We start from the raw sequence: 12987 nt of genomic DNA on the forward strand, positions 1-12987 counted from the left end.
CAACATCTGTGTTCTTTTCTTTCTAACTTTATCACTTTTTTTTTTCTGGTCATGGGGCCTGAACTCTAGGCCTGGGTGCTGTCCCTCCAGTCTTCAGCTCAAGGCTAGTGCCACAGCACCACATCCAGCTTTTTCTGCTTATGTGGTGCTGAAAAATTAAACCCAGAGCCTCATGCATCAAGGCAAGCACTGTACTACTGAGCCACTTTCCCAGCCCTAACTTTATCACTTTTCCACATCCCCAAACACAAAAACCTAAAGTCACTTAAGTAAAGTCATGTCACAGGATAGTTTGTGCTGAGTAGTTAGTTTAGCAGCACTAAAGTGCAGACTACAGATGTGGACTCCTCAGCCTCCAAGGATCTAAATGTTCTTCAGCACCTCCCTTCATTGGTATGTTACACTTGTAGCATTTATTGAGAGGTTACCCTGTGCAAGAAATTGTGCTAATCACAAATTATGGTTTTCCCACTGTAACCTGGAACTGAGTTCTTGCTACTCATTAGTCATCTTGAGAAAAAATTTAAGCTCTCAAAACCTTAGTTTTTTTAACTTATAGAATGGTGGTATTAAAATACTTGTTTGAAGGCTATTATGAAAATTAAGAGTTATATTAAATTGGCATTATAACAGTATCCAGAGTTTTGTTTTCATTCTTACCTTATTATAGAGCTAACAGACAAGAAAAACACATTCCAATATGTCAACTAAATTAAATTTAAAAGATTAAAATGAAAAAGTGGGTGAGAGACGAGCACTGGTGGCTCACGCCTGTAATCCTAGGTACTCAGGAGGCTGAGATCTGAGGATCAAGGTTCAAAGCCAGCCCAGGCAGGAAAGTCCATGAGACTCTTATCTCAATAAACCACTCAGAAAACTGGAAGTGGCACAGTAGCTCAAGTGGTAGAGTGCTAGCCTGGAGCTGAAGAGCTGAGGGACAGCATTCAGGCCCAGAGTTCAAGCCTCATAACTGACCAAAAAAATAAAAAAAAACTTAAAAAGAGAGTGAGAAAATGGAAGGAAAAATGGGAAAAAGGGAAAAAGGAAGGAAGGAAAAAAGGAAAGGAAGAAAGAAAGGACAAGGCCCTTGGTTTGATTTCCCAACAGCACAAAAAAATTTTTTTAATATTTAAAGAGATCACTCTTTGCTGGCAGAGTGGCTCAAGTGATAGAGTACCTTCCTACCAAGTGCAAGACCCGCTGGGCGCCAGTGGCTCACGCCTGTAATCCTAGCTATTCAGGAGGCTGAGATCAGAGGATCATGGTAAAAAGCCAGCTCAGGGCAACGTCTGTGAGACTCTTATCTCCAATAAACCACTAGAAAACCAGAAGTGGTGCTGTAGCTCAAGCGGTAGAGCACTCACCTTGAGCTGAAGAGCACAGGAACAACGCCCAAGCCCAGAGTTCAAGCCCAAGACCAACAAAAAAACAAAAACAAAAAACCAAGTGCAAGACCCTGGTTTGGGAATGTGGCTTAATGGCAGAATGCTTACCCTGCATGGATGAAGCCCTGGGTTCGATTCCTCAGTACCACATAAACAGAAAAGGCTGGAAGTGGCGCTATGGCTCAAGTGGTAGCAAAAGAAGCTCAGGAATGGTGCCCAGACCCTGAGTTCAAGCCCCAGGACTGGCAAAAAAAAAAAAAAGTGCAAGGCCCTGATTTCAAATCCCACTACCACCAAAAAAATAAAAATAAGATCCTTCTTGGACCAAATGAGACCTACTTTTATTCTGAGGAAGTCTATAGTCAGTTCAGACTCTAACTAGCCAATGAGTTCTGTATTGTAATTATTAAGGATCAGAAGCTTTTAGCTTCTCCTGAGTTTCAACTTATATAGATATGAACATGTTTGCTACATCTTTGTGTCCTATTCAGATGCAAGACAATTCTTTACACACATTAAATGTTCAACCAATGTGTAACAAGTGAGTAAAAGAATTCTAAGCAGGGCTGGGAAGGTGGCTCAGTGGTAGAGCACTAGCTTTGAACTGAAGAGCTGAGGGACAGGGCCCAGGCCCAGAGTTCAGGCCCCACGAACGGACCCAAAAAAAAAAAAAAAGAATTCTAAGCAAGGTCAAATCCTGGAAAGCATATGAAATATGCTGTAATAAAAACTTAGGATGAGCCATAAGTGGTGATGCATACCTGTTATCCGGGCACTCAGAAGGCTGAGGCAGGAGTTTCCAAACCAGCAGGACTACATAAGGAAACCTTGTCTTAAGGGAGAAGAGGAAGGGAGGAGCTTATGATGAGGGAGAAAGCACTAGATGTCTATGTCATTAACATCCTTTGATACCTTGAGCAGTTCACAACTCCTCTGACTCCTGGGTTGGGGTTATATTAAGTATCTCCAAGGGTTCTGCCAGCTTTAATGTTCACAACTGCAATTAAATCAATTTTTATTGAATATAGTAATGTTTTAAGGGACATATTATAGCCCAAAGTTATGTCCATATATATGTGAAAATGAAGTAACATAATTTATCAGATACATTGAAAGTCAGAGGAAAAGCTATTGAATTCCCAGTGGAAAAATGGCAGCTTTAAACCACTTCCTCATTAGGACATTTAAAACTTAATTATATCTAACTAATGCTTCTATAAGGTCTAATTTGTGCAGTTTAGTAGTATTCGCTGCATAAGAATGTAAAAGGTATTTAAAAATGAGGGCATCTATATATAAAGTATGCTATGAGGAGAACATTCCCAGTCATAAATACCTTCTCCACTGGCCAGTTCTTAGCTTTCTATTGATGGAGAACCCACAACTGCAGACCCACATTGTATTATCTCACATTCCTGTGAGGATTGAGTACCCAGGACAGATTCTCTACTCAGGGTCTTAGGCAGAAATCAAGGTTTCAACAGGGCTACATTCTCATCTGGGAGTCAGAATCTGTAAACTCATTCCTTTTCTGAGCAGAATTCAGTTCCTTTCCGTTGTAGGGCTGAGTCTCCTTTCCCTGCTAGCTAGCAATTCTACACAGGCCACAGCAGGTCCGTGCCATACCTGCTCTCAGAGCCTGGCAGCTCCTTTCTTCAAAGCCAGCAAGAGAATCCCTCTTGTAATCCTCAGCTTGAGCTTCTAGTAACCTAATTGCAAGAGTGATGTCCTATATGTTTAAGGGCCTTTGCACACTATGGAGAGGGATTTATATAATGCTGGGAAACACCTCAGAATTTTGCTTACCATACCAGCCCTAACTCCAGCAGTCTCTACTTTTAGTTTTATTCTTCAAGGACTGAATGTCCCTGAAGATAGGGACATTCTTTAACTAATTTAAGCCATCATGTCATTTAAACAAAATGGCCGTCATAAAACTTCAGGACTAGAAGAGAGCTTAGAAATGATTCATTTAAACTCCTACTTCATTGTTTTTAACCTGAAGGAAAATGACTTCTTTAGATCATCACTAGTATGATGTGAAACAGACAAAATTTAGGTTTGGGTGAATTTCACACCAGTTTTCTCTAGTTCATAGCACCCATTGCTACCAGAAGGACCTTGGGTACTAGAGAGGAGATGCAGTGCTCTAATGAGATGCAGAAGCAGAGGGACATCCAAAGCAAGAACCAAGATAGCCAAGACAGAGCATGAAGGCACAAGATAGAAATGGAATGCCAGAGATGTGTGGGGAAGAGATTATGAAGGAAAAAACGTGTTTTATTTTAGCAATTCCTTCAAAATTTGTGGGAGGAAGTCCCTGTACTTCAGTTCATCATTGCATTTTTGTAAAAACATTTATATGTGAAGAGGAGTGTTGGCCAGGATTCCATTCATTTAAAATAAAAAAGTCATCAATTTTTAAAGCAAAATTATTCACAGTGTAGGCAAGGAAGTTCAAAATCCGAAATGAATGTTTGCTTTATGAGGCATTTTCTATGCAGAGACCTGGCTTATTTTCCCCAATTTAAAGTCACTTAGCATTCCAAAGATTGATTTTGGCTTAACAACATCAGTTTGAATACATTATGATTTAGTAAAATTATATAAGCACCCAAGGAATGGGAAATACTGCCTTGGGGATTCATAATTACCACTGGGAGAGAAAGGAGGGTGAGGGTAGCTAAACTGCCAGAAATACCCACATAAATAGTCAACATTACATCCCATTGAGAAAAGAATAGTGACAAGAATTACATCAATTCTAGGCATGTATAGAGATAAGTGTTTATAACGCTCTAATAAGACACTTGTAAAGGTGAACAGTGTTTAGTCTTTTGTGTAATGTAAACACATTCAATTTTAATATATCAGTTGCTCCCAGTTCAGCCAGCAGAGAATCAGACTCCACTGGAGGACAACCACAGACTTCCAAGGAAATAGCTTTATAATTAGCTTGAGGTTAGAACAAGGAAACATGTTAAATAAATTACCATACATTCTGTCAGTGGACCACTCATTCTGCAGCTGATAAAGGAAGCTGTTCATGTGCTCAGATGAGATTATTTCTGTTTTGGTGCTAACTGAACAAATTTGTATACCATCTTTATGGGAAAAAGAAGACGCAAAGGACAAATGTATATGCATATCCATAGAAACTTCTTTAGGAATTTGAGGTATTGGCTGTCTGTGGACTGGGGCACAAGGCTGGGAGAGAGAAACTTTTCTTTTGAATTGTGAAACAGGTAAAAATATTGCCTAATCAAAAATAATTTTCTACCTGGGCATGTTGACAAAGCCTGTAATCCCAGCACTCAGGAAGCAAAGACAAAAGGGTCTAGAACTCAAGGCCAGCCTAATTTATACAGCAAGATCTTGTTTCAAAAAAAAAATAAAATTCCTCCAGGAGTATGCTTAATGCCCCAAGGATCAACCAACACCAAAAACATACAATAAATAAAATAATTTCCTAAAATAAAGAGAATGAATATTCAAAGAGTGGAAAAGGGGAAAATAAATTAATATGGTAAATTGAAAAGCTGGACATAGTGCCAGGAGATTAATAGTCCTAGTTAGTCTGGGGTGGGAGGTAGAAGAATCACTGAGCCAAGGACTTCAAGGTCAGTATAAGCAACATTGTGAGACTAGTCTCCAGATAAGAACTGGCTTGTTTTTAAGGTTTCCTTGCAGAGACTGGATTGGACCTCTGCAAAGTCTCTTCCTATATGCTTGTCCCCCTCTGCACCTTATGTTCTAGCTCTTGAGTCAGGCTTTTGCACCATCCTGCTTTCCATACTTTTTTCAGACTGACTCTTCTAACCCGCCCACATCACCTACTACCCACATACACAAATCTAGAGCAGTCCTTTAAAATTCAGATCCAAATTTTACCTCTGAGCTAGCTGCCAGCACCTGGCTCATGCCTATCATCCCAGTTACACAGGAGGCTGAGATCCAGAAGATGGTGTCAAGGCCAACTCCTGACAGAAAAATGTAAGAGATTCCAGCTCCAAAAGAACCAGCAAAAAGCCAGGTTGGAGGTGTAGCTCAAGTTGTAGAGTACCAGCCAATCAAGCAAGCCAAGTAAGGGTGAGATGCTAAGTTGAAACGCTAGTTAACAGAAGAAGAAAAGGATACTTGAGAACAATTCCATGTAGAATAAGGAATTGTTACCATCTTCATTACTTGTACACTGCTCTGGGCTTCTTAAATTGCTAGTTCTCCTAAATTCTGTTCCTTCTCCTTACCTCCCTCCAAAATCTGGTTGAAATGTGTGTGCCATATTTGCCAAAATATCCTAAAAGAAGATGCAGAAAAAGAAAGAACAAACACTCCTCAAGGAAAAACTTCTCCCCATCTTGAAACTAAGACATCTGTATCAAGCCCTTTCCAGGGCTGAAGTAAAATGTTTTTCCTTACTTAACCTTGGCACTCACAAGCCAGCTTTTGATTTTCTCCACAGCAGTCCAGAAAGGCACGATTGATCATATGACCACACAGCTAGAAACTGTCAGCCTAACGTGTCAGGTCACCTTTCCAAATACTTTTGCAAAGGCAGTTCCTAACTGGGTCATGATGCCCGAAGTTGTGTCTGTACATCAGATGCCCCTGTGGGGAAAAGCTACCAAGGCCACCTTTGTTCCATATGCTTTTTATCTGGTTAATGTTTAATACGCCTTTAAAGTTGTCCCTGAAATGGTCCCTGTGAGTTCCAAAGGAATGAATGCTAAGTGTCTTCCACTGTCCATAACAGTCAGAGCTGTGGTCAAACTATAACACCAACTCCTCACAACTCCCAGCTATTCGATTATTCATCTCTGACCAAAAACACTTGAGGATTCCCCAGTTTGCTTTTCTTTCATCTGAATTCTCTCTTTGGCGATAACAGAATCATGAAGAAGCTAGTTTTGTCCACATAAGGAGTCAAGTGGACCTAGGATTATAGGAAAAGAACATTGAGCTAGCTGTTAACTTGTTTTGTGACCCTGAATGAGTAACTCAACTTCTCTGCATTTCATATTGCCTTTCAGGCTTCCTCTGGCTCTAAGATTCTCTGGTTCTATGTGGACCTTTTGGTTCTTATCACTATGATACTTTCCAACTTAACCATTGTTGCTAGTTTTACGGAATGTAGCTTCTGATATATCACACAGACTCAGTATTTGTTTCTTTCCACTGCTGAATTGTCTACTCATGGGCTATAAATGCCAGTAAATTGAGGACCTGGCACAATTCGGATTCTGCCTGGACTTTTCAAAAAGCCAGATGGCATTAGATTTTTGAGTGCCAATTGTGCCTGCTTCTACAAATTCTGATCTAATAGAAATCACCCATCTGAGGTCAGCTGATTGTTTAGACAGATTTGATAAAAGGAAGTTAGAGTCTTTTTTTTTCATGGTGTCTTCACACTCCATGTGGATGTCTTTCAAAGTAGGAAATAAAGTCTAAACCATCAATTAGTTGGCATTCAGTTTTTCTTCTTCTCTCACACAAGTAATCAACAGAGAAAGTATATGAGGCTGGGCATGGTGATTTATATTACATGGTAATCCCAACACTCAGAAGGCAAAGGCAGGAATCTCAAGAGTTCTAGTACAGTCTGGGCTACATAGTGATTTCAGGTCAGTCTAGGCTACATAGTAAGATCCTGACTGAAAACAAAAAACAAAAAACAGATATTAGTGACTCACACCTATAATCAATCCTACCTACTCAGGAGGCTAAGATCTGAAAATCTTAGTTCAAAGCCAGCCTAGTCAGGGAAGTCCATGAGACTCTTAACTCCAGTTAACTACTAAAAAACCAGAAATGGTGCTGTGGCTCAAAGTGGTAGAGCACTAACCTTGAATAAAAACAAGTTCAGGGACAGTACCCAGGCCCTGAGTTCAAGCCCCAGGACTGGCATGCCCATGCACGCTAGTGTGCACACACATATACACAAACAAACACATATTATTTTAAAAGGGACGAAGTTTTGTACCCCGATTTCCAAGGCAGACATCCCAGCACTCATTCAGATAGGCTAGGAGTCTTTATTGCTGCGCAGTGACTGAGCTGGTGCACACAGCTTAGAGTGCAGCCCCAAAATGCAGACCTGCTGGGTATTTAAGGGCACAAACCACATGCTGGTGGCCTTTTTTGCAATAAGCCAGAGCAAGCAAGTTGGGGGTACAGAAGCAGAATTACGCCCTTAGCAGGAATTTGGTGCTGGGGGTACAGAAGAGAGAATTACACAGTTGGGAGGAATTTGGCGGTTGTGCTTGGTTTCCCTCTCATCCATTTCTTGGATCTGCAGAGGTCAGGTTTGATTCCGGTTATTCAGGTCATTGTGCCTTCTGGGTCACCCCTGGCTGGAGAGTCCCTCATGGTGGAGGCTGATAGTTTATACTATTTACTGAATTCCAGTAACCCAGTGTTTAACTCCCTAATTTACTTCAAGCCTTTATCTTTGGAATTTTCCCTTTAATAATTAACCTGGAGTTTCCCTCTACAAAGAGGTTCTGCCTTTAATGTTTTGCCCTTATTCTTAAAAATCAATAATTTTTCTGTTTCTGATTTCACATTTTACATTCTTTTTGTGGGAGTCATCACGTGGGATTTCACCCCAGCAGCAAACAAGCGATCCATTCTATATGCCTATAGATACCAGCTGGGCATCTAGAGTTCAGCTAATTCTGACACCATCTAACTAGACACAGCACCAAATCCCACAGGTTGAGGGCTCACCCTCAAGCCTCACCCCCTCTGTCAAGCCCTAGATTATTTTAGCTATGCTTCTGACTAGCTAGCTATAAGTAAGATTCCTACAACCACCTCCTCAAGTTCTATTTATTTGTGAGAGTGGCTCATAGGACCTGGAAGATACTTATGTTTACTAGTTTATTACAAAAAGATATTTCAAAGGATACAAAAGAAGAGGCATACAGGGAGAGATTTGGGAGAAGAAACACAGAGCTTCCTTGCCTCCTCTGGGTACACCACCCTCCAGAAACTCCACATAGCCAGCATTCTGCAAGGTTTCCACACCCTGTGTTTTGGGGGTTTATGGAGTCTTTGTTACCCAGGCAGGATTGATTCATTCACTCACTGACAATCTGTACCCTCCTCAACTTTCAGCACCTTTCTCCTCCCCCAAAGTTAGAGGGTGGGACTAAAAAGTACAGTCATGCTTTGGTATTTCCTGTGACCCACATTCATCCTGAAGCTACCAGTCATCTTCTTAATATTCAAAGAAACCTTACTTTGGAGATTCCAAGAATATAGGAGTTGTATGCCCAGAAACTGGGAAGAAGACCAAATATATTTCACAATATCATAGTCAAATAAGAGAAGCCAAAATTCCAGACCAACAACTGCTCTGCATAGGAGAGCTGAGATCTGAAGGGGGAATTTTTCTGCTTGCTGTGATTTAATTATGGCTTTGTGATTCAGAGAAGGTGGAAACAATATGAATGAGCCAGCTTTCAGGACCAGCTGTCAAGCACTTGCTTTGTAATCTGCTGTCATCCCACTTGTCCTAGGAGCTCCCAGTTTGACAGCTCACCAGCTAGATAGTTTCACCCTGCTCTGGATTTACGCCCTGGGGGCTCTGAGGCTCTTGGTGACACTGTGAAAGGGCACCCAGCAGAGGCAGTTACCATCCCAGGGTTTGAGTCATAATGACTTAGCAGCCCTGGTTTTCCTTCCTGTAGTACATAGACCAGCAGCGCCCTCTCCATGCCGAGATAGGACATCATCTGTCACTGTTTAGTGAGAAGATGGCATTTCTAATTAGTTCTTACTGCAGCCTCCAGAGGTCCCTGTTCTATAACCACTTAATACCAGCTGGGCGAGCTTACTAAAAGCTGTCAGGAGCTCTCACTACCCTCCTTGAATATGACTTAATGGTTCATTTAGAGCAAAGAACACTGTCTTCATGGGAAAAGGGGTAAATGTAAGAATAACCAGACAACCGGCTGTGGACACTGCATGGAATGAGTGCAATAAAGAGAGAATGGGAAGATAATCCCAGATTATAGCAGTTAAAGCAGAAGGTAGGTATGACATGCAGAGAAAGGAATGGAATAGCATCCTGAGTAGCAGGGATTACAGATGTGGTCATCATGCCTGGTCTCATTTTCTTAAATATGACATCAACACCATTGAAAACTTCTGAGCAGTTTATCCACTAAGAGAAAGCAAAAACAGAAGTCTTTCTGCTGTGTTAATTCAGTATCTCCTCTTTCAGTGACCATGCAGCAGGTGGCCAGGACCGTAGCTAAAGTGGAACTCTCAGACCACGTGTGTGATGTGGTGTTTGCGCTCTTTGATTGTGACGGTGAGTGGGCCTTCTGGAATCAGAAGAGAACGCAGAGCAGCACAGTCCTTCTAGACATGGCTTCCAATGGAGCCTGGCAGGTAGCAACATTATACTAGCCATGCCTCCCAGAGATTGGCCCTCAGCCTCAGGAGATTGAGAAATATAACACAGGGATTGCATTCTCCACTTCTGGCAATTCCAATATGCCTGTGGTTTACATGAATGGTCAGGAGGATCTCAACAACAGAGGGATTGAAGGTGTGGCTCATGTGGCAGAGCACCAGCCAATGACCAAAAGCACCAGATACTGAGTTTAAGTTCTGGTCGCAGACAGAGAGAGAGAGGAGAGAGAAATCTGTGTTTCCCCACAATCCTAACGTAGCCCAAATAAACATAATCTCCTTGGGAAAAGAAAATGAAAATGAAAATGGTAAACCCAGCTTGTTGTTTAGTAGAGAAAGGGCACTCAAGTATTATAATGTCTCTAGAAAGAAGGTACCTATCTCCTTATACAGAATATAGTATATGTGAGGTCCTGTGGCAGATGTTGAGAATCAGATAGGCTAAGAAGATCTCACCCAGCTGGGCATAGTACAAACAAAATCAGGTTTCCCAAAGTAGCAAGAATTTACAGGTAAAGGGGAGTGAGCTAGAAGAAGCCTCCCATGTAGGGAACAGTGTAACCAAAGGTAAGCAGGAGCACAGACCTGCAGGCTGAGCTCTGTCAGCCTGTTGAGTTTACTTGCCCTGTCTCCAGCCCTGGGTCAACGTCCTCCACTACTTGGAATTGTCTGGCAGCCATGCTGCTTTCCTTTGTGCCCACAGCATCCTGTGTTCCATGCTGATGCCATAATTTGTCTCTCCCACACCCTGCAAGTATTTCAAGGGACAAAACACAAAGTCTGCTTATTTCTTTATTTTCAGTAGTGAGCATAGGACCTGACAGACACTATATTCCCATTCATCTTGTGTCATACTACACTGCACGCATCACTGAATTACATTTGGAAATGACAAGAAAGAAGTGAACTAGTTCGTCCTGAGCCATGAGAATCCAGTTTGGCTATAAGAGCATGTTCAACCCACATGGTGTGAACAGTGAGATTGTCTGTGACTTTGTTCCAAGGCCTCCACTTACGCTGTTGTGTTTGTTTCTTTATCTAGGCAATGGAGAGCTGAGCAATAAGGAATTTGTTTCCATCATGAAGCAACGGCTGATGAGAGGTCTAGAGAAGCCCAAAGACATGGGCTTCACCCGCCTCATGCAGGCCATGTGGAAATGTGCACAGGAAACTGCCTGGGACTTTGCTCTGCCCAAATAGTAACCCAAAACTTCAAAAGGGTGCCATCTCTTGCACCCCAAAGACCCCGGATCCTCCAGAGCAGCCTCTGCATAGCCCTTTGTGCTGCTGCTTTGGGGACTAGTGCTCCCTGCTTCCTGGGAATGACCTCAGGGTTCCACTAGCTTCCCCTCTTCCCACTTTCCCTGTCCCAGAGCTCTGCTAGGCCCCTTCACCACCTAAAAATCTTCCACACACCTGCCAGCCCTGGGAAACAGCCAGTTCTCAAATCATTTCTGCCATGGGTTTAGATGAACAAGAATATCCCTTGCTCTTCCTCCTGCTACTGTTTTTAAGTGGCAAGTTGGAAAAATCAAGTCAGACAAGAAGTGATGAATGATAATGAAGATGACCCCAGCATCCTGAGTTGGCAGGAAGCCTGGCCTGAAAAAGAATCTGTGTCAGACACAGGGCAGCTCTAATATTCCCAGAAGGCCTTGTGCTCAATGAGAACAGAGTAGAAATCCAAATTTAAGTAGCTGCTTCATGACCCTCTCCACTCCCTTCTTTTCCTCAAAGGCACCCCAAGATGCCTCCATCCGGACTGTTAATTAGAGCCATGGCTGAGCTATGGTTCCCTGCAGGTGCCGTCTCCCCTGCCATGGCCTCCGCAGTGGAGGCCTGCCTCGGCATGTCTGCCCTCTGTCCTAAACACTCATAAAGTATTACTTTAATTATAACAGTTTTCAGTAAACCCCAAAAGGCTCCCATCTCCTTTATTTTAGAATCCTCTGAACCCTTCTCATCTTCTCTGCTGGGTTTTGGGACCCGCTAGCAGCAGTTTGCCTGATGACAGCACAGAGGTGTTTAGAGGTTCATAGCGACACTGGCCTGGCACAGTTTGGCTAATGTGTCATTCACAGTCATGGCACAACAGTCCTTGATTATTCATAGACCATGATAGGGAACTAAGGGGGATGCAGTGTATGAAGAATCATCTGTTATTGGGGAACTAAATTTTAACCATAACAATGTGTCTGATGAACCCAGCTCTGCCACTAACTCAGGGTGGCATTGAGCAAGTCTGTTTCCTCATTTGTTAAATGACAGGTTGATCTAAATGGGCTCTAAGGTTCCTCAGACTCTGCCTCTGCTTCAGATCTCCAAAATTCCTGAAGCCTCCAGGATCTCCAGGTAATTCTCCCTGTCATGGCTGCCATAGCAATGATCACACTCAAAACCCAGGGCTGGGCTCTGAGGGTGGGGTAGGGAGTGCTTGGCAGCCAAAGAGACAAAGAGGCCTCTGTCTATACCTATGGCTGTCCAAGGAAGATTTCTGGTCCTGGCACTTCCTCTACAACCATTTAACAGCCTCATTTCTAATGTCCTTACTGGGAGATTAGACTCTCCAAAAGGTCTGCCGCTCTCCCATCTCATCTACCTCACATCTTTCCAGATCCAAGTGTGGGCTTTGCCCTGGCTCATTGCCCTTGGTCTTGGGCATTAACAGTGTGATTATTTCTTGTTTACTCCATCATGAAAGAGATGTCCCACTCCTAGCTTCTGTGGGACATTTACTCCCCCTACAAGAAGAGACCTTCAGGAAGGACTTCTGGGCTTCCTTGGCTTTGGGTTCCCATGCCCCAAGACAAGTAAGGAAAATACAGAAATTGCTACTAAACAAAAAGAGGCTTAAGCTGGGTACTGGTGGCTCATGCCTGTAATCCTAGTTATTCAGGAGGCTGAGATCTGCGGATCACCATTCAAAGCCAGCCTGGCAGGAAAGTCCATGAGACTCTTACCAATAAATCACTAGAAAACCAGAAGTGGCGCTGTGACTCAAGTGGTAGAGCCTTAAGAGGCTTAAGAAGTGCCCTACCTAGTTTAGCTCTGGTTGAGCACATCATCCAGATAACAGTGACATTTACACAATGACTGCCACCAGACAATGAAGAAGTACAGCCCCTTGGGAGCCAGGAGCCCAATCTTGGAGCATTCTGGAGGTTTTCCCACAGCCCAAGCC

At 42.7% G+C, this 12987-nt stretch overlaps 1 protein-coding gene across 1 annotated transcript in view; it reads left to right on the plus strand.

Annotated features, from left to right (window-relative positions):
- Positions 1 to 11511, plus strand: part of Micu1 (mitochondrial calcium uptake 1) — a 157139-nt gene extending 145628 nt beyond the window's left edge. The window contains exons 11-12 of the mRNA XM_042690321.1: positions 9613 to 9702; positions 10849 to 11511. Coding sequence (XP_042546255.1) covers positions 9613 to 9702; positions 10849 to 11006 — 248 coding nt within the window. The 3' untranslated portion in view covers positions 11007 to 11511. The remainder of the gene's footprint in view (positions 1 to 9612; positions 9703 to 10848) is intronic.
- Positions 11512 to 12987: the final 1476 nt, after the last annotated feature.

This window comes from Dipodomys spectabilis, unplaced genomic scaffold, assembly GCF_019054845.1.
Source record: "Dipodomys spectabilis isolate Male_0828 unplaced genomic scaffold, ASM1905484v1 ptg000136l, whole genome shotgun sequence".
Classification (NCBI taxonomy): Eukaryota; Metazoa; Chordata; class Mammalia; order Rodentia; family Heteromyidae; genus Dipodomys; species Dipodomys spectabilis.